We start from the raw sequence: 19,360 nt of genomic DNA on the forward strand, positions 1-19,360 counted from the left end.
CCACTCTGTACTCACACAACACGAAAATTCGGGCATTTGATATTTTCACTTCAAAATATGGGAGGCTGATGGCAGCACCAGTATAAAACGCAACAAGCGTAACTTTGGTAACATAAATTACGTTAACGTAAGGCCACACACATATACACAATGTGTTACGTGTGTGGCCTTACGTTACACCCAATACGTTCCGGCATGGGACCAGTTCGTTAGATATTCCCCAGATGAATGTTTACGAAGTGTACGTACGGTTAAGGAGAACGTGAGAAGGAGACTGAACTGGCAGGGGACGATGAGCTAAACCTTTTGGCTGCAGGAATACTAGGGAAAATGCTTCTCTCACTACGGGAGCGTGAAAAAAAAATTCTTTTCTTTAAAATTTTCTTTGGTGAAAGGTAGATGGCAATCAAACTCAGACATTCCAAGTTCAATATAATCGAAAAAAGGGGTGAACAAACGTTAAATAAATTGCTCATAAACGCTCATTCTAAATTCCTGCACAGGGTGTGGCATATGTAGTGCCAATTTTTCTGCAAATTTTATAAAAATTCGTTGATAGCTTCACGGAGCGAAAAACATGCGATGGAAATTGGAATATTTACAGAAAAAAATTTATATTTTCATGAATATACGCGTGCTTTTCCCCACGAAAATGCACACAAGTATACAAATCATTTGCAGCTTTTTCTGAATTAAGGTTGATCAAAACCCTTTTCCCTATTTAACTATTTTGCCAGTCCCCTAAATGCGCTCGTGACTGAATTTTCACTGGAAATTGTGAGCACAAGCACAGGGTTCACGTGACCGAAATTTCAGAATTATTTGCCTAGTATTTTGCTAGAAATACGAGAAACAATGTCTGTTGTGACCGACAAAATATTCCGATCATTTCATCATTTTTGTCGCATCACGGTCATTTTCTGTACACGAGGGCTAGTTAGACCGTGACCTACAATTTATTGCCGAATCCGAATGGGCAGCCTTTTTTGTACGAGGCTGGTGCGCTAACCTCTCGATGTGGGACTTACTGCAGTAGCAATCTTTTTCTATGGTCATGTCGCTGTTTCAGTTATACCCTGTGGGAGGAATGTTTCTGACAATGACGAACCGGGTATCGAACTCGCGACACCTCGAAACCAGGGCCGTCTTAAGAGCATCGTTGGTCCCCCGGGCCAATTGGTTTTTCTGAGGCCCTACCTTGCAAATTCTAGAAAGTTTCAATCGGATCTCATTTTTGTTAGGCCCCCTCTTCTCCTGAGGCCCCCGGGCCGTGCCCGGGTGAGCCCATGCGTTAAGACGGCACTGCTCGAAACATCCTTTGGTACTTTATCGACTTGGGTTACCGCGCCCCCAAAATATTCAGACGGAGCTCATTCTTTCGGGAGTTGACATGTTGACATGGTAGTATATTGCCTCAGTAGCGACAGACCAGTTTTGTGAACGGTGGGAAAGTTGTTTCCATAATTTTGCGGGATTCATCGACTCGAATGTAACCACCGATGCGCTTATTGGTTCGTTTTGCGTGATTCAACGACTGCACACACGCACACACACGCGCGCGCGATTTCAACTGATAATAGTTATTTAACTAAATTCAATGAAATCAGTATCATAATTGTTAAAGTGCGTGAATGATTATAGTCTCACCTTTTTCAGCCATTCGTTTTCCCTGTGGTTACGCGCAGCACTCCAGTTGATATGAGGTGCTGCCGATTCCATGGTGTACACTTCGAAAAGTTCCGGTGAGGGCAGTTTCCTCCCAGTGGCGGCGGTGCCATTCGTTTTCGTGGGCGAACAGTTTTTCTTGGAGACCTCGCCGCCACCGCTGTAACGTTGATTGTAAGGCAGTAGCGATGGCTGGACCTGGCAGCAAGCGTCTCTGCTACCAGGGGAGGACCCGTTGGATTTCTTGAGTTGTTCCGAGCTCTTGTATTGCTGCGCTTGTTGTTGTTGTTCCCTGTTATCGTCGAAGACCTTGGTGGCGCTGCTGCTCCTGAGCGACAGCGAGTTCATGCAGCTGACGACATCGGCGTAGGGGTTCTGTTCGAGGACCTCGGACTTGGGTCTCTGGTACCTGCGGCTGTTCACGTGGGAGTCTATGTTGAAGGTTTTGTTGCTCTCTAAAGGTTTGTGCCTCCCGTTGCGCAAGAAGCTGGTTTCTGGGAGAGCTTCCGACGTGAAAGACTGGTCGTCGTCTTCCATGGATTGATCACTACTTTCTTTGACGAGGTTCTCCGACTTGACGACTTCTGTCAGGCTGACGGCGTTAAAACCGTTGACGATGGTGTAGTTGTTCAGCCTGACGCCTTCTCCCATTGCAAAGTATTTCGAGGAAGGTTTCTCGCGGCACGAGGGACCGATCGCGTTCTGCACCACCGACTTGGTGCATTGCGAAGGGTCTACCACGTCTCTGGATTTGAAGTAGAAGTTGTAGTTCTTGGCTTCGCGTGGATAAGAATTTCTCTGCTTCATGTAGGGTTCCGGAAACGGTCTGTTCAGAGTCGGGTTAAGCCGGATGTCGACGTGAATGTCTGGTTGAGTGGTGATCTCGACTATGCAACAGTCCCGCGATATCCGAGGCGTGGCGTCCAGTTTAAGCTCACGCCTTTTGAGTTGGATTTCCAGTTCTCGACGTTCTCTGATCGCGTCGTCGTCCTCCGCGTCGGGAACGGCGACGGGAAGCACGTCCGGCAAGACTACACCGTTCCTCTTGTTGAGTCCCTCAGCCCTATGCACTGGAGTGAGGGATGAAGGTGCCGGCAATGCCTTTTTAGACGCGGCCGCCTCAGACGAAGTAGGGGAAGAGAAGGACATCCAAGATGGCGAGTCCATGGATGAGGTCTTCGCGGACGTGTCCTCACCGCCGCTGTTGTTGTTGTCCAGGATATCATCGGCCTCGGCCAGGCAATCACCGTCGACGTCGGACATTTCGGCGTCCGAAATGTCATTACTACTGCTGCTGCTGCCGCTGCTGGTGTCGCTCTCGCTGTCGCTGCTGCTGTCGTCGTCGTCTAGGCTGCTGACGTCTAGCAGTGGACTGGTGTCGCTGAAGGAGATGCTGGTATCTTCGTCGTCGGAGGTGGAATCGTCGCTGTCGTCGGAATCATCGTTGTTGTAATCTTCTTTCGGTTGGAATTTCGGGGATCCGGAAGGAGACGGGAAGACGGTGTCGTCGACGTCGAGGTTGTTATCACTTTGGTTGTTTTTGACGTTGCGGTCTTCGTCGATGTCGTTATTGTTAGCGGTGATGACATTGCTGAAGTCGTCGTCCGTGTTGTTGTTGTTGTTTAGGATATTCTCCGGGCTGTCCTGGAGATGTTGCCATCCGTGTTGGAATCTGATAGAAAAAAAATGGACACACCGTCAGGCGGGTTTTTCTAATGTATATGTTTCACTGAAAGTGACAGTGCTTTTTTGCTTTTGAAATAATGTCTGTGTTACAGGGGAACCCCCCCCCCCCCCATCCCCGATTATCATTCCCTTTCTACGAATCACGTCAAGGTCGTAGCCATGGGTGTAGAGTTATTGGAAATATTGCGAGGGGTCAGAACTGTTGGTGGGTGGGGCTCAAACCTAACATTTTTACAGGAGTGAGTTGAGGAGTAGGGTTGATTGTGGATTTGTTGGCAAATATTGGGAAGGGGACTTGGGTTCATTGGGGTTGGATACAAGTTAACGCACATGGGCATGGCGAGGTGAGGATATTCTTAGGAACCCACTGAAATATGTATGAGAAAGTGCCTCATACATACTGATATGTATAGAGTCGCATTCGATCAAGTTTAGCTTATTAACAATTTATCTCCTATAGAAAGAAATTTCTGGCTACGGCCGTGGAACTGTTAAAGCGATATTCTAGTTTTTGTAATCCTTTGAAATAACGCCCTAGGCTTCAGGGGAGAATTTTCTACATCAAGAGGTGCTCAATCTTTTGGAAAGTGCAGGCCATTTCAGGGGTATAAAAACGTGTCGCAGGTCCCTTAAGTGATCTTGGGATGTATCACGAGTGATGTGGAATTGCTCCACAAGTCCCTTAAGTGATCTGTAAATGTGCCGTGGGTCACTTAAGTGATCTAGAAAGGTACCATGGACATTTAATGATGTGGAACTGCACTGCGGGTCAGTTCAGTGATCCTAGAAATGTGCCGTGGGATCCGGAATTTTTGTCCGCCAGAGACTTAAGTGATCTAGAATGCTGCCGCAAGTCACTTGATTGATCTATAAATGGGTCGTAGGCCAATTAAGGGAACCGAAAATGCTACGCGGACCACTTAAGTGATGTGGAACTGCAGCGTGGGTCACTTAACCCATACAGTGGCAATCCCGAGATATCTCGGATTCTTAAAACTCTCTCAAACGACAACCTCGAGCCGGCATATCATTGAAAAGTTTGAGGTCACGTACCGCATCAGATGACTGAGTGCCATGGGTTGAGCATGTATTCAGCATTGTGGGGATTTTGTAAGTTTACTAGATAAGGGGAAGGGACCCTCTAACTTTTACCGAATTTGCCCCAGCTATTTCTCCACAAGGGTGTTGTTTTGAGGAGTTTCGGTTGAGGAAAGCTTTCGTATACAGGATAACCATTATTTCCTGTTTTACAGAATTATTTACAACCATTATTTACAGAATCAAAAAGTAATACACAAGCTAAAGTTTCATATGCTCATCTACTATGCTACTATGCATATTTACCTGTGACTTTTGGTCTCCGGTGAAACAGTCCTTCCACGTTTCTCAGATGGGATGCGCTCTAAAACCTCCTGAGTGACTTTTTTACTAACAAATGGAAAAAAAATATATGTATTAAACTCATTGAACTGTTAGGCCGGGTTCATACTGGCGTGATACTGTGAACGATGCAGCATGCAAATCGACGCGGATTGGTTAAAATCTGAATTTCAAGTTTTTTTCATCCAATCCGCGTCGAGCTGCATGCTGCGACGCTTGCCGTATCGCACCAGTGTGAACCTGGCCACATGGTTCTTTATACCATCTAACAGTGATCATCCTGGGACGCAGAGAATTATTTGAAATTCTATTGTGTAAATTTGCTTCTGTCAAAAAGTTTGGGAATCCGTGGTGTATCCGTGAATGATCATTTTTCCAAAAAAGTCTGGTTTCAACCCTCTTCGCACACAGATTTTTAGTATCATGATCCAGGGCGGTTTCTGTCGGGGTGATTCAGGGGGTTGACAAATGTTGTGCGGCTAGAAAAGCTATTCCGCTCTGTTTGTCTCTGGGTAAGCATGGTTGCAAAGTTCAACCGAGCGCTGGGGCTCAACTGGGCACAAAGCTACTTTGGCGGGAACCTGGGCCGGTCGGAAACGTCGAGACAAAGCTGAAAAGCATATAACCATGCCGAATGAGGCATCTGTTCTCGATATTTGATAGCTGTTTTGTAAATTTATTGCTATTGCAATTTTTTTGCTATTTGTATTATTAATATTATTAATTTTTGGTTTTTTCCTGTGCTTTATTGTAATGTGTGCACATGTGTAATTTATACATGCATAATAAAACACCCGACACTGCCAACCCCTCATCCGGGACAACGGCTAAAATTGACCATGGTCGATAGAGCCTGAGTGCTGTACGGTATGAAATGAAATGCCTCTGGGTAAATAACTGCACTGGAATGCTTACCAATCATCAGCAATTGATGTCAATTGCAATGCAAGGCTACCATAAAGGGGGGGGGGAATACCCATGTATCTACATTCATAGTGGCTGTAATATTATAGCAGTAAATCCCTTACATTTCACATACGGATTTATTTAAAATATTTTTAAATTAATATGGATAAGCAATCAAAAATTCAAAGTTTTTCCCATATAAATAGCAAAAATCCAATCAGTCACTTTTATAAGAATTTTGTCTCCGTGGTATGATGATGGAATATATCTCGGAAAAACGTAGTATATTGAAAATGATCATATTTTTTTAGTCTTGATCTCAGCAACCCTCTAGGTACAAGGCAGAGATTATAAGGTGCCCATAAGGTGGGACTAAACAACGCAGACGAGACAAAATTCTTAATGTCAGATAAATACAAAATAATAATAAAAAAAGCACAAAAAATAATACAACAAAACAAAAAACAAGAGCAAATTTTCCTGAATTACTATAGTAATTATAACGTGGCAAAGTTATGGTGGTTAAATTTTTTTCCTCTTAATTACTCAGATAAATTTTCTATAGAAATGAATAATCTGAATTCATTTTATATTATATGTCCATATTCTTTTCAACACGTCCACGTTTCTTGCATACGATGCTAAAAATTTTCTTTGGTCTTAACGAACCATATAAATGAAAGATAAAAATTCAAAATAAGAAGTTACCATAATATCAAAACAGAAAAAAAACCTGATTCATACCTCAGTAGGAGGTTTCTAGGGGCTTCCACAGAACCTAAATCATGTTTTATGCGCATTGCTTTCTGTTGAAGAAAAAAAAGAGGTTATTTATGTTGATGTGTGCTATGGTAATTTGAAAGAAATACAACGCTACCACATCATTTATACTCATGGAGAAAGAGTATAAACACATGAGTATAGATAAAAAAAATGGAAAAAAAATTCGCAGAATTAGATAATTTCAAGTATCTATGGCGATTAAATTAATTAAATTGATTAAATGGTGTTTACTATTTGCTTTTGTGGTTAAATTATCAGAAAAATATTGTAAAATTTCTGAGATTTCGAAGCGAAAGACTTAAAAATTCATACAGCATACAGGATGTGAAGCCATACCCTTGTATACCTTTTATTTTTTGAACCGTTGGTTATAGAAACGTACTTTTAACTAGAAAAATGTATCCAAACAACAAGCCTAAATTTTAAATACGCCATACTTACTAGTGGCTATAAATGTACTAAGGTGTAAAATTTCAATTTTTTATCCGGTCTCCATATTTTATAACTTTCAATTATAAAGTTGTTGCCCTGTCTTTCATAAGACCCCCCTTCCCCCCCAAAAAAAAAAAAAAAAAAAAAACGTCATGGCTAATATTGCACTTTGAAAAAACATGGATTTTTTTTGTTGGGCTCAAAGGAGATTGGGAAACAAATTATTGATTGAGAGTTGAATTATATGGGAGACCTTAAAACTCAAATTTTGTATGTCAATACATATACTGTCGATAGTCGAAGAAATTACATTTCTCAAATCAGTACGCTATTTAAATACTTTTTAAATTGAAAGTACAGGGCGTCAATAATTAAAAGACCCTGTTTTATAGTAGCCTACAGGCGAAACCAGTCTTCCGAAAATTGTTAAACTTTGTGAAAGACTTCATGAAGTGATGAGAATTTGTTTCAGGGGAAAAATAGTTGTACATGTCGCCACGAGAGGGCGTTTTATTAAGAAATGAAACATTTAGGCAAACGTTTACAATTTTAACAATTGTTAAACACTTTTACAATTGCTACTGCAACAAAACATGTTCCGCATAATGGCCATCATTTTCAGGTACCATGTGAAATCGCAAGATGACATGTTCCACAACTGACCGAAGTGAGCGCGGGGAAATGTTAAGCAAGTGGCGTGAAATGCTGCCTTTAAGGTCGGGTGAAGTTTTTGGATTGTCACGACTTCCCAGACTTTGCAAATGCCCCCAAAGCCAAAAATCGCATGGATTAAGGTTCAGGGAGCGGGGAGACTGTAAGTTAGGGAAGTGCCGGCTGATGACACGTTCTTCTGTAAAATGGGTTTTAAGAACATTCTTAACACACACTGCAATGTGTGGAGGAGCTCCGTCTTGCTTAAAGATTGTGTCTGCAAGGCAGTGACGTGCTTGCAGAGCCGGAACAATTTCGTTCTGTAACAGCAATGTATATCACTTCCCGGTGATCGAACATGTCACTGGACCTGTAGAACGTACCTCCTCGTAGAAGTAGGGACCGGGAATAAATGATGCAGTAAATCCACACCATAGGGGCCGTTATTACGTAAGCAAATTTTTAGCCATTTTTGACCCCCCCTTGTCAGCAAAATTTCGTCATCACCTCTGCCCCTCTGAAACCTATCGCATATTGGTGGGATCAGAGACGTACGCGGGGGGGGGATAGGGGGAGGGGGCTCTCCCGTGCCCCCTTCCCACGATCAAAAATTTATTTTTTAATGAAAAAAAAATAATTTTTTTTGTAATTGAAATTTCGGAAGAAAATTCCTTTATACGTTGTTATAGTCAATTTCTGTTAATTTCAATGTTATTTGAAGTCTATGAACTCAAAATTTATCTTTAATAAATTCATTGCGACCTGCCCTCTTAGCCATATAATGATAAATCACATTAAGTTCCTTGGCCCGCGGACCAAATATGGCCCTGGGAGTTATTTGATGTGGCCTGCCCTGTTCAAACCTAATTTTGTAAAAATGAACTAAGCGGCACATTTACAGATCGCTTAAGTGTCCCATGGTACAATTCCAGAACATTTAAGCGGCCCGTGGCATATTTTCAGATCACTTAAATGATCCGAGACACAGTTCCATAACACTTAAGCGATCCGTGACATATTTAGAGATCCCTTGAGTGACATGTGACGTAGTTTTAGAGCGCTTAACTGGCCCCCAGTGCTGTTCTACATCACTAAAATTACCCGCGACACATTCTCAGATTATTTAAGTGATGCGTGGCACAGTTCCAGAGCACTTAAGCGGCCTGGACACATTTCCAGATCACTTGGATCCGCAAAACATTGAGGTCACTAAAGTGGCTCTGTAGGGCACTTATCAATAGGGGGATGTTACTTCAATTGCCCACAAACTATCGAAAGGTTTTTCTCGTTTTTGGCGCACCGAGTAAGATGCCATTAAAAATATTTCATATCTTCATAAAAGGTGGTTGATGACGTAAGCATTATCCAAACCCCCCTCCCCCCCTTGTCATCAAAAGTCAGCAAATCGGAACCCCCCCCCCCCCCCCCCGATCGATGATGACGTAATACTTGAACGGCCCCATACCGTCATTTTTGTGAATGCAACGGAACCTCTAAGATAGCGTGTGGATTTTCTGATTCCCACATTCGGCAGTTATGAGTATTAACTGCACCATCTAAGTCAAAATGCCCTTCGTCTGTCTAGAGGATATTCCAAGGCCATTCTGAATCTACCACAACGGGAGCTAGAAACTGTAGTGAGAACCGGAGTCGAGCGTCGTAATCGTGTGAAAGCAACCACGGCACAAGTGAAAGTTTGTACGGATAATATCGGAGGATATTCCGCATGATCTTATGGACAGTTGAACACGTGGCCTATCTAACGCCCACGCCTGACACTACCACGAGAATTTGAAGCTCTGTCCTCTTGCACCTGAAGGGTTTTCTTCCTCTTCCAGGACGAACAGCCAACGATCCTGTGGTTTCAAATTTCGTTATCATACTCCGAAGGTTTTTAACATTCATTGGATCTTTTCGAATTCTTTTCCGAGTCCGATATTTCCGTAGAGCAGTTACTGCGGAATTGCTGTTTTGCCAAAACAGTTTTGGTAAAACAATTTGACTAAGAAAGCGCGATCTCGTAAACTTATCGTCATTGTGAGCAGCAAACACATTGAGAAACAAAATCTCCGTGAATGTTTCTAGGCTTTATAACAGTGCTGCGTGACATCACATAAATTTACATCTTTACTACAGGTATTCAAAGTGAAACACCCTCTGGTGGCGACATGTGCAACTATCCCCCCCCCCCCCCGAAACAAATTACCATCACTTCATGAAGTCCTACACAAAATTTCCTACTTTTCTGATGTGTGTGACTGGTTCGCCTGTAGGATACTTTAAAATAGAGTCTTTTAATTATGGACGCCCTGTATGTTTCTATAACCAACGATTCATAAGATAAAGGGTGCATAATGATATCTGACCTTTTACCCTATACATAGCCCTCCATAAAAGTTGGTAAAAAGTTAAGATACCTAAATTAAATAATAAAAAATAATAATGCGAGGCTAATGCAGGACTCTAGCCTAGATGTCAAGGGGATCAACATTATTATTTTAAATAAATTTTTACACCGTATTTATTGTAAAATCGATCTGGTATGCAGAAAAGAAGACCAACGCAAAAGAAAAGAAGTAGACTCACGTACATATAATTTCCACTTCGCAGACAATTATAGATTTTTCCTCTGACATTTGTATGTGTATATATAAATGTTTAAAAATATTTTATAAAAGATAAGGGCATCTTGTTCTAAAGTTACGTGTCTGCGATGCAATTTAGACGTCATACTATACATATACCAAAACAAAATGACACGGATTTTCAAAAGTTGTTTCGGTCTTCTATACTTTTAATAAATATTAAAGAAACGATAGCAATTTATATAATTGCAAAATTTTCATGCACATATTTTCTTGTAAACTTAAAATCCTGCTTATTAATACAAGATAATTTAAGCTATTTGCTTGATATTGTGATGTAGTTTTTAATGTTCATTTAATTGCAATACCTCTATGTTCCTGGCACACGTCAGTACAGGTGAACTCATTTTTTTCTCTATTATTTGCAACTGCCTATTTATAATGATCACTGTTTTTTCGGAGCTAATAAAATAGTTGCGTATGAAATTATCTCATTTGAAAAAAAAAAAGAGAATTTGTCAAAAAATGTCCTAGCGGAGGAGGCCTCCCCCCCCGCCTCTTATAATCGATAACTTTTTGATTTCCTGATTATAATTGATAATTTGAGTCCATAATCCAAAAGTAAGGAACTTGAAATTAGAGTTCGGCATTAAAATCAAAGAAATGGATTTCTTTAAGCAGTAATGAGAAAAAAAATTTGCTTAGTATAATTAAAAATATATTACAATGAATTTTTATTATTTGATACAATTTTAATACTATAATGAATGAAATTTTATTAATTGAATTTTATTTCGCAATACGACTTCGAAATACACTTAATTAGATTCAACTCCATAGTTAATTTTTTTCCGTACCCAATATTATATACAGTAGAACCTCTCGATAACGGGCCAAAAATGTTATCCGCTAATGCAGTGGCGTACGATATACAGTGGAACATCTTTTATACGACTTTCATATTGATATGACGTTTGGCTTCGGTCGCAATTGTGTGGTTCCTATATATTTTAATGTCAAAATGCATATGTTACTATAAAAGTGATACACTGTTGATTATGCATATAATCACCAATCGTCTTGATAATGAAAGTTGGTTAAATTTCACAACATTTATCACTTTTACCTGCGATTATGCATAATTCTCTATTAAAGTTGGAAAATGATAAATATGGAAAAATTTATAACCTTTCTTCCTTTCATAAAACCAATTAATTATTTTTAGCCGTACATGATACATGCACTTCACATATTTTGCAATAAATATACAATTAAGTCTAAGTAAGCGTGAAGAAGATAAGAACATTCAAATTAACATTATGTCTTGTAATGTTGGCTTTCTTCTCATGTATCAACAAACAAAATCAACACATCACCATTCGAATTCACCATCCTGGACCATAGTTACGTTCAGTCAACAAGTAATTAATTGACGATTTATCATATTTATCAACACGAGCTTGGGATTAAACATAATCTTTGGTTGAATATGCTAAATTATCGGTTAATGACCAAAAATTAAGGAATAAGAGTTTTTAAAATAAGAATTAGATTTCGTCTGATTTTATTGTTTGCTATCGAGAGTGTCCGCTAACGGGGAGTGAAATACATTGAAGCTCCATTTCACTTGATCGGGTGAAAAATGAAAAGTGCCCGTTAGAGGGGAGGTTTCACTGTATGTAGCTCCAAGTTCAAGGATCTCGGCGGCTTCACTGCATAAACATCAATATTGCCAAGAAAACAACACCCAGTTATGGAGACAGATCGGGCAAATGTCACGCGCATTTATTTATACGGGGGAAAAATACCCTCGAACGACCATTGTAAATTATAATGTAAACATTATGGAAAGATTTAAATAAAATTTGAAACCGAAAATAATACGACTTAAAATGATAAGACGTTTCGTTTTAATAATAAGATTTTATGAGAAATATTAATACCTTTCTGTCAAGGGTGGTACAAAATTGAATTTTAGGGTCTTCCCTCTGGAATAATATCATGTATTTGGAGGGAAAATGAAGGATATTTTTTTGGGGTAATTTAGGGCGATGAAAGAATTTGAGGTATTTGAGGATAATGAGAGATTTTTAAGGTTTAAAGTGAGTTAATCTATTTCTACGTACGGTTCTTTGAGACACGACAGCCCTAAAGGATTTGTGGTTATCCATTGAAAAAGAAGGGAGGTATATACGCAATTAACATTTTACACATATAATATATTCATCTTATTTTTACTACTCACGTCTACAGATATCACCCATGGTACGACTGATCCGTAATTGCTTCGCTGCGCCAGGCTAGACTGCGGTATTGACAGACCTGGACGAAACAAGGTTTGACCACCGACACCTTTTCAGTTTTTTTAAGTTCAAGTTACCGTATTGAATGCAGATATTTTCCGCATAAAAACAATGCATTCAATTTGGACATCTTCTTTTCATACGAATCGACATCCGCCCAGTTGTTGTTGTTTGTTTTTTTGAAGAGATGGCTGTTTTTTCCGGGTGGAATCGAGCAATGGCTACTGATCTCATTTCAGTTGGATTGTGGGATGGGAACCAAGGAATGGAGCATGCGCTGTTCTATTGCGGGAGGGAAAAAAAAGGTTCATAAGATTGAGATGGTAGCTGGGTGGGTTGAATGTACGTACGTAAGTACGTGCATGGATTCGTGTATATATACAGCCTGGCCCCGTGCAATCGATTGAACCCATGGTTTACGAGCTTCATTCCGTTAAGAGGGGGGGGGGGTCAGTTCATCTCGAGCACAGCGACGAGTAAAAGAATTTATCACTCGGTTCCGGCTCATTCCCGTTCCACAACTCACGAATATTTATATCTTAATGATCATCAGACTGGTCAAAAAAATATACGTTAATTAATCATTTTTCCAGGAATTTTGCATCGGGAAAATCATAATGAAATTCAAAACAGAGTAAGTATAGTGTGTCCCATAAAAAAATAGCTCAAGCTCAAAGTTTTTGTCGATAGAGGGTACTGCACGTAAGCAAATCACTGAAAATATGCAAATCAGATTCCTTTAAAATGCAGGGTGTATGATTAACAGTCCATTTCTGAATTTTCCTGTTACTGGTGCGTATACAAGGTTTTCATCGCAATATTAAGATTGGTAGGTTGGTGAAGTTGTTTTACCTCAGCCACGAATAGCCGGCTGAAAGTTTGTGAACGTTTCGGTTACAGAACAGATTGAAGAAAGACTAAGGTCCAGGATTCTGCTATAGTTTCGTGCAGTACCGTAAATGTGAAATAATTTTTTTTCTGCACCAAAACTTATATCACCCTGTGAGAGAGTAACTTTTTCGCAAATCACATTCAAATATACCTGTTCAATTTATTGAATTAATTTATTCAATTTATTGGCGTGGGGTGGGGGTGTCCACCCATTCTGATTTCTTTTTTCTTTTGCTGAAACACAACCTGTAAACACAGGGCCTACTTTTTTGAGAAAAGGGCACGAGGGTTGATTTGAGGTCGGAGGCGGGGACACAAGTAATTCCTCTATGGGAAAATTTCAACAAGCATTTGAAATTCACAGAATTTGATTAAATAACAAAAAAAAAGATTTTTTAAAAAGATTTTTAATTTTTAATGCCTTCCTTCCTGCGCACGCCTTTCCCGTGGATCTCTCCGTAACCCAGGGGTTATTAACCGTTTGTGTTCCGTGTATCCTTTGTGCCGATAAGACGTAGGCCATGGATCTTTGTACAGAATAATATTTAGCACGTAATAATGTAAAAAAGTACGTCCAGGTAAACTGTGGCAAGTGGAAATCGGGGGGGGGGGGGGTAAGAGAAACCCCACATGATTTGTAAAATTCAATCATTCTAGGAACGGTCTCCTACGGAATTTTTCTCTTTTTCATACTTACTCCATTTTTTTTTCAGTAACAATTGTATAATTGGTACGAAATCCACTCAAATGAGAATACAAGGAGCTTTCATGTGGAGAAGTTAGGGTTGTGGTCAAGGCAATAACTGTTGTGCCCAGTTCACATTTCGATTATTTCTGAAAGTGCTAGTTGGCCTAATATCAATATTTTGGAACCAATTCCTTCCTTTCTAATCACTTCATCTGTCATTTTAATATTAATTATGATATCTTTTTAGATAAAGTAGGAATTAAGAGATTTATACATACACACACACTTTCCCCACATTTTCATCGTGCGGTGGCAAATGGAACCCAATGCCTTTACAATTACTCCATAGCTTCGCATTTTCGCAAATTTCGCATTGCCCTTCTGATTTGCTTCATACAATGTCGGATAATATTTTCTCTGGGAAGGGGGGGGGGGAGACTTTTACACTGTGAGTTTTTGACATTCCAAAGTTATTAATTAGCATTGCGAGTTTTCTGCACACTAAAGTTGTAAATTAGCTTTTTTTATAAAACGTTTGGGCTTTTTATAGTTCAAATATTTTTTTTCCTTTGTTTAAACTTCTTTCATTTATGAGAATCATCGTTTTACGAATGATTTTGAAGTACAATCGAGTCAGGTTCCACTTGCTTCCTCGAGGGGGCGAACGGAACCAATTCTCCACTAAAGAAATAAAATTAATCGTGAAAAGGGGACACTGAAGAAGATGTTGAAGTACTACTCAAATACATAGCTGGGTTCGGCAGTGCTTGTGCTGCCGAGCCCAGCACTATCACTCTACGCGAAATTAGACAAAATATTCTTGGAAAAAGGTATGGAATTTTTCAGAGGTTTTAGTGATTTCCATTGCGGCAGTTACAATGCGGATCAGTAAAATTTGAAAAACCACGGAAAGGGGTTAAGAAATAAATACTGTATTACAGGAAAGTAAAATAATCAATTAAATAAAAAATAATGTTAGAACGAAACGATGAGCCCCCTCTCCGCTAATTGTACCAAGTAAAGGTGACTGGATACCAATCGAATATAATTGGAAAGAAAAGTCACATTACTCTGTGGGGAATCGAACCACCAACCTCGCACTTTCAGAACCCCCCCCCCCCGAGATTGGTGGTTCGATTCCCCACAGAGGAATGTGACTTTTCTTTCTAATTATTTTCGCTTGATATCCAGTCATCTGTACCTCGTAAATAATGTCACCCATTCTATAGAAAAAAAAACCTTTTATTTTCTCAAAAGCAAGATCAAAAGAAACGAATATAAAAAGTTTGAATATCTTCTTCAATAAATAAATATATTTGCTACGTACACATCGGAAATCGAAAAAATATAAAGTATCCAAGAAATCGTCTTAAGAAGGAGGACTTTGCTCCTTCCTCCTCTAACGTCTTACATGTATGATGCTGGTATTCGCGTCTATTTTTAGAAACCGATCATTGATTGCGAGGAACCAAGAAAATCGAGAAGAACCCTTTTCAAAGGCAAGAGATTCTCGGCTTATACTAAGGGCTAAAGTTCTCACATATATATTTCCTCATTTTATTTATCACCTAAGGAATGGATCGTATGAGAAAAGAAACGTCATCCGAAACTCTCTCTGACTTCCTGGAGCACTGAATGCTTCGAACGGAACCTATACCGTGATGGTTTCTTGTATTTTTACTTCGAGGGGTATCGATCCAGCGATGACACGAATTCGGATTTTGTCACATATTCGGATACATTTGTTCGGAACGGACGTGAATATTAAAAACAAACAAGAATTGATTTTTTTTAATGTTGTATATCAATATTTACTTACGTGCTCATTAATGTAGAAATTTTCAAAACATCTCCCGACACAGCCTATTAGAATCGGGAGCTAGGACGTGTATATGTCACGGTGAATGTGATAAATCCGGTTATAATGCATAATCGTTGACCATTTTGATAAGTCTGATAAATTTCCCTAAATTTATCACTTTTATCGTCGATTATGCATAATTTCCAAGCGTGGCTGGTAAACATGGATAAATCGTACTAAATTCAACACATTCACCGGGTATTATGCATAATCGCCATCTCGTATTGGTAAATATGATAAATCAGTCCCATTGTCGTGATGAGATTTATTATTTAGATGACCGTACTTATCAGCCAGAGTCTGAACCGGACACGAACTCTGATTTAACCAATTTTTCCGAACATACCAAAAAATAACTCAGTGTCTTGCTGACTTTTGCTGACAAGGGGGAGAGGGGGGTCAAAAATGGCTGAAAATATGCTTACGTAATACTTGAATGGTCCCTCATGCATAATCGCCTTTAAAAGTGATAAATTTATCAAGCTTACTGAGGCGATTGGAAATCATGCATGATAACCAATTTATCAAATTTCCGCAATATCGTGGTACTAATATATTTATGTTGTCAGAGTTACATGCTTCTTGCGTGTTTTCCTCATGCTGCCATCTGCCTTCCATATTTTGAAGTGGAAATGGTGACTGCCTGAGTAAGTTTTCATGTTCTGTAAGCATCCTGTTGAAAGTCTGCCTGCTCTCTGCGTAGAGACTATTTGAACTAAATTGCGTATAAGAGTGCGTATGAAGTGCTGTGAATCATCTATGTTTCAAATTATGGCTGAAGCGTAAGCCAGTGATGTTGAGACGGCCATGCACAAAACCCTTACGAAAAGGGAGAAAGTTAAGTATTACAGTCGAATCCCTCTATAACGAACTCCAAGAGAGACCGAAGAAATTACTATATAATAAAATTTCGTTGTAAAGGAATTCCAGGTTTTTGCATTGTTCCTATGTAAATTTATCTGGGGGATTAGAAAAGTGTTCGTTAAAAAGATATTTTCGGGATTCGACTGTAGTACCATTGTAGGTCTGTGGGAGACTTTTCAACGTAGAGCTCGTTCCGCATTGCGGTCTTGAAGTTGGGAACCACAGAAAACCAACTGCATCTGATCATCACTGGGCCGTTGCTCTCGTTGGAGGGTCCTCGCGGTGCGAATACATCAGAATACACACACATGACCCCACAGCGGCGTTTGAGCGGCTACGTTTCGTTTCCTAATAAACCGGCCCATCGTAGAGTTGATCCCCTTTTGTATTAAGGGTGCATGTGTGGGAAAATCTCCGGACCAGAAATAATTGGCTGGATTGGGAAATGTACGTTAAAGTATTTAAATTAGACTCACATCAGAATCAAAAAAGCCATCTATCTCTCTCAAAACCGTCCCACCCGGGATCCATTTCCTGAAGTTGAGGCTACTGATGCCTCTACTTCAGTGCCTCACTCCACAGTTTCGTGAAATAAGTAAGGCAGGGTCATGTCTCCAGTGGTGTAGATAGTAGCATGCTTGCCCGGTATTCAAGAGGGCCTGGGTTCGAGTCCCGGCGGAGACGTGATGACTTTTCTTTCCGAGTTCACCTCAGCATAATATCCGGAAAATAACTGTTTCCTTTACATCCATCAGAATATTCATTCGTTGCCAATTTCGTCTTTAGAAGGTAGGTGTCAGCATCTGAAGACACACATGTACAAAACTTATATAAATACACATTTAGGTTCCACAATAATTAATACTCAGGGCCAGAGCGTAAAAACACAGATATCTCTAAGGGTCAGAAATCCGTTGGAGGGTGAGCCTTGTTTCGATTGAAACCAAAAGGCCTTGGTTTGTCAGAGCAACCAATCTGTTTTCTCGCAACAGCGATCGATAATGACCATCAGGTCCACAGGTTCGATCCCAGCGATTGGCAAAACAAAGTTCTTTCCCCATCGAACCTGAGGCGATGGAGATAGATGGAGCCTTGTCAATACGCTCTCACCGAAAGTTCATTCCGTGTTGGAGACGATCACGGACGTATAATAACATGCCTTTCTCTGTAAAGAAAGATTCCGACCCAACTCGATCGGTAGTAAATCGCTGTATGACGATATGACCGAAAGTTGGTGAGCGGTGAAAAGAAATATAATAACTTCCGTTTTTTTTTTCATGTATTTTCTGAGGAAAGTGGGGAAGACATAACGAAAGTTACAAAGGTGATCGGTCCAGGCTGTAGGAAGAGTGTTCTAGCACTTCCTAGAAAACTTTGGTGAGAGGATTAGTTGTTTGCTGAGAGGGCAAGCACATAAAGTCTGGGCCTCATGTCCATAGGGCTCCTGCATGATGAAATCTGGTGCTATGATTTTCGAATGTGATTAAGTAAGCCGTTACTTCTCTAGCCAAGTGTGGGGGTGGGCCTCCAGAACATCACTTTTCCCTTGGACTAGTGATGTTGAGACGGCCATACATAAAACCCTCACGAAAAGGAAGTAAGCTCACAAAAGGGAGCTAAAGAACTCTAGCCTAGTTAGATCTCATTTGAAGAAACGGAAGTAATTTGCTTTTTTCATCAGTCCGGGGGGGGGGGATAAGCGGTACTATCTAACAGTCTGGATTCAGGGTGATGTGCCGGGAGGGTCGATTCACTGTGTAAATTCATTGGATCGTCCCGTATTTTACATAGACACATTTTCGCAAATAATTTGGCTCTCGGGAGGCACCTGATTTATAATATTTTTTGTCCTTTATAAATTTAGTTATTGGGACCATGGATAAAACGGGGAGGCCACGGAAAAAATGTGCTCCAATAGGGAGCCATGGGTTGAAAAAGGGTTGAAACATTGAACAGGGTGATTCAAAATTCAGCGCACAAACTTTTAAAAGAGGTGGAAAACACAAAACAGAATCACATAAGAATTTATGACCGGAAACCCCAACCTGATCGGCTGTAGCATAAACGAAGATCCAGAAATGACAAGTCAATTAATGGGTAGAAAAGCTCTCTATTTAGCAATACTTTCACATCTTGTGTGGGACCCCTGAAAGCCATGGTCTACGAGACGCCCGTTGACTCTGACACCGACCTAATCGAAAGAATCTCCGTCGCAGCTGCAAACGTCCGTGAAATGCTGGGTATTTTTGGAAGGGATCGACAATCAATGCGTCGCCGTTGTGAAGCATGAATAACTGTGGATGGTAAGAACTTTACGCTGTGAAACTTAACGTGTGCACGCACTGTCCTCGTGTAAAGCTAAACAAAGAGTTTTCCCCTCATTACTGGCTTGTCATTTCTGGATCTTCGTTTATCCTCCAGCTGATCAGGTTGGGGTTTCCGGTCATACATTCCCATGCAATTCTGTTTTTGTGTTTTCTACCTCCCCTAAAAGTTTGTACGTTGAGTTTTGAATAACCCTGTGTATATATAGACGACCAGCCCATTCGTACCGCTTTTTATCAAGAACCTTTCTATCGCTCCGAATGCATAATGCCATCCTGATGTAATTTACACGCAACGTAACCTGCACTGCACAACATTTTGACATTGTAAAATGTGCTGA

The 19,360-nt window shown here is 40.2% G+C and overlaps 1 protein-coding gene across 3 annotated transcripts in view; it reads right to left on the bottom strand.

Moving 5' to 3' along the window:
• LOC149084372 (uncharacterized) overlaps positions 1–19,360 on the bottom strand; it is a 52,024-nt gene that overhangs the window by 21,712 nt on the left and 10,952 nt on the right. Inside the window, exons 1-4 of one of the 3 annotated variants that reach the window (XM_089234760.1) lie at positions 12,334–12,637; positions 6,382–6,443; positions 4,696–4,779; positions 1,648–3,337 (exon numbers count right to left, since the gene is read on the bottom strand). In XM_089234760.1, coding sequence (XP_089090886.1) covers positions 1,648–3,337; positions 4,696–4,779; positions 6,382–6,437 — 1,830 coding nt within the window. In that variant the 5' untranslated portion in view covers positions 6,438–6,443; positions 12,334–12,637. Of the gene's footprint in view, positions 1–1,647; positions 3,338–4,695; positions 4,780–6,381; positions 6,444–12,333; positions 12,638–19,360 lie in introns of those variants that run through there. The other 2 variants (XM_089234762.1, XM_089234761.1) reach the window with 2 other exon arrangements.

Source organism: Pholcus phalangioides, unplaced genomic scaffold (assembly GCF_987345545.1).
Source record: "Pholcus phalangioides strain wild (caught in Gottingen) unplaced genomic scaffold, Ppha-v1.0 ptg000008l_1, whole genome shotgun sequence".
NCBI lineage: Eukaryota > Metazoa > Arthropoda > Arachnida > Araneae > Pholcidae > Pholcus > Pholcus phalangioides.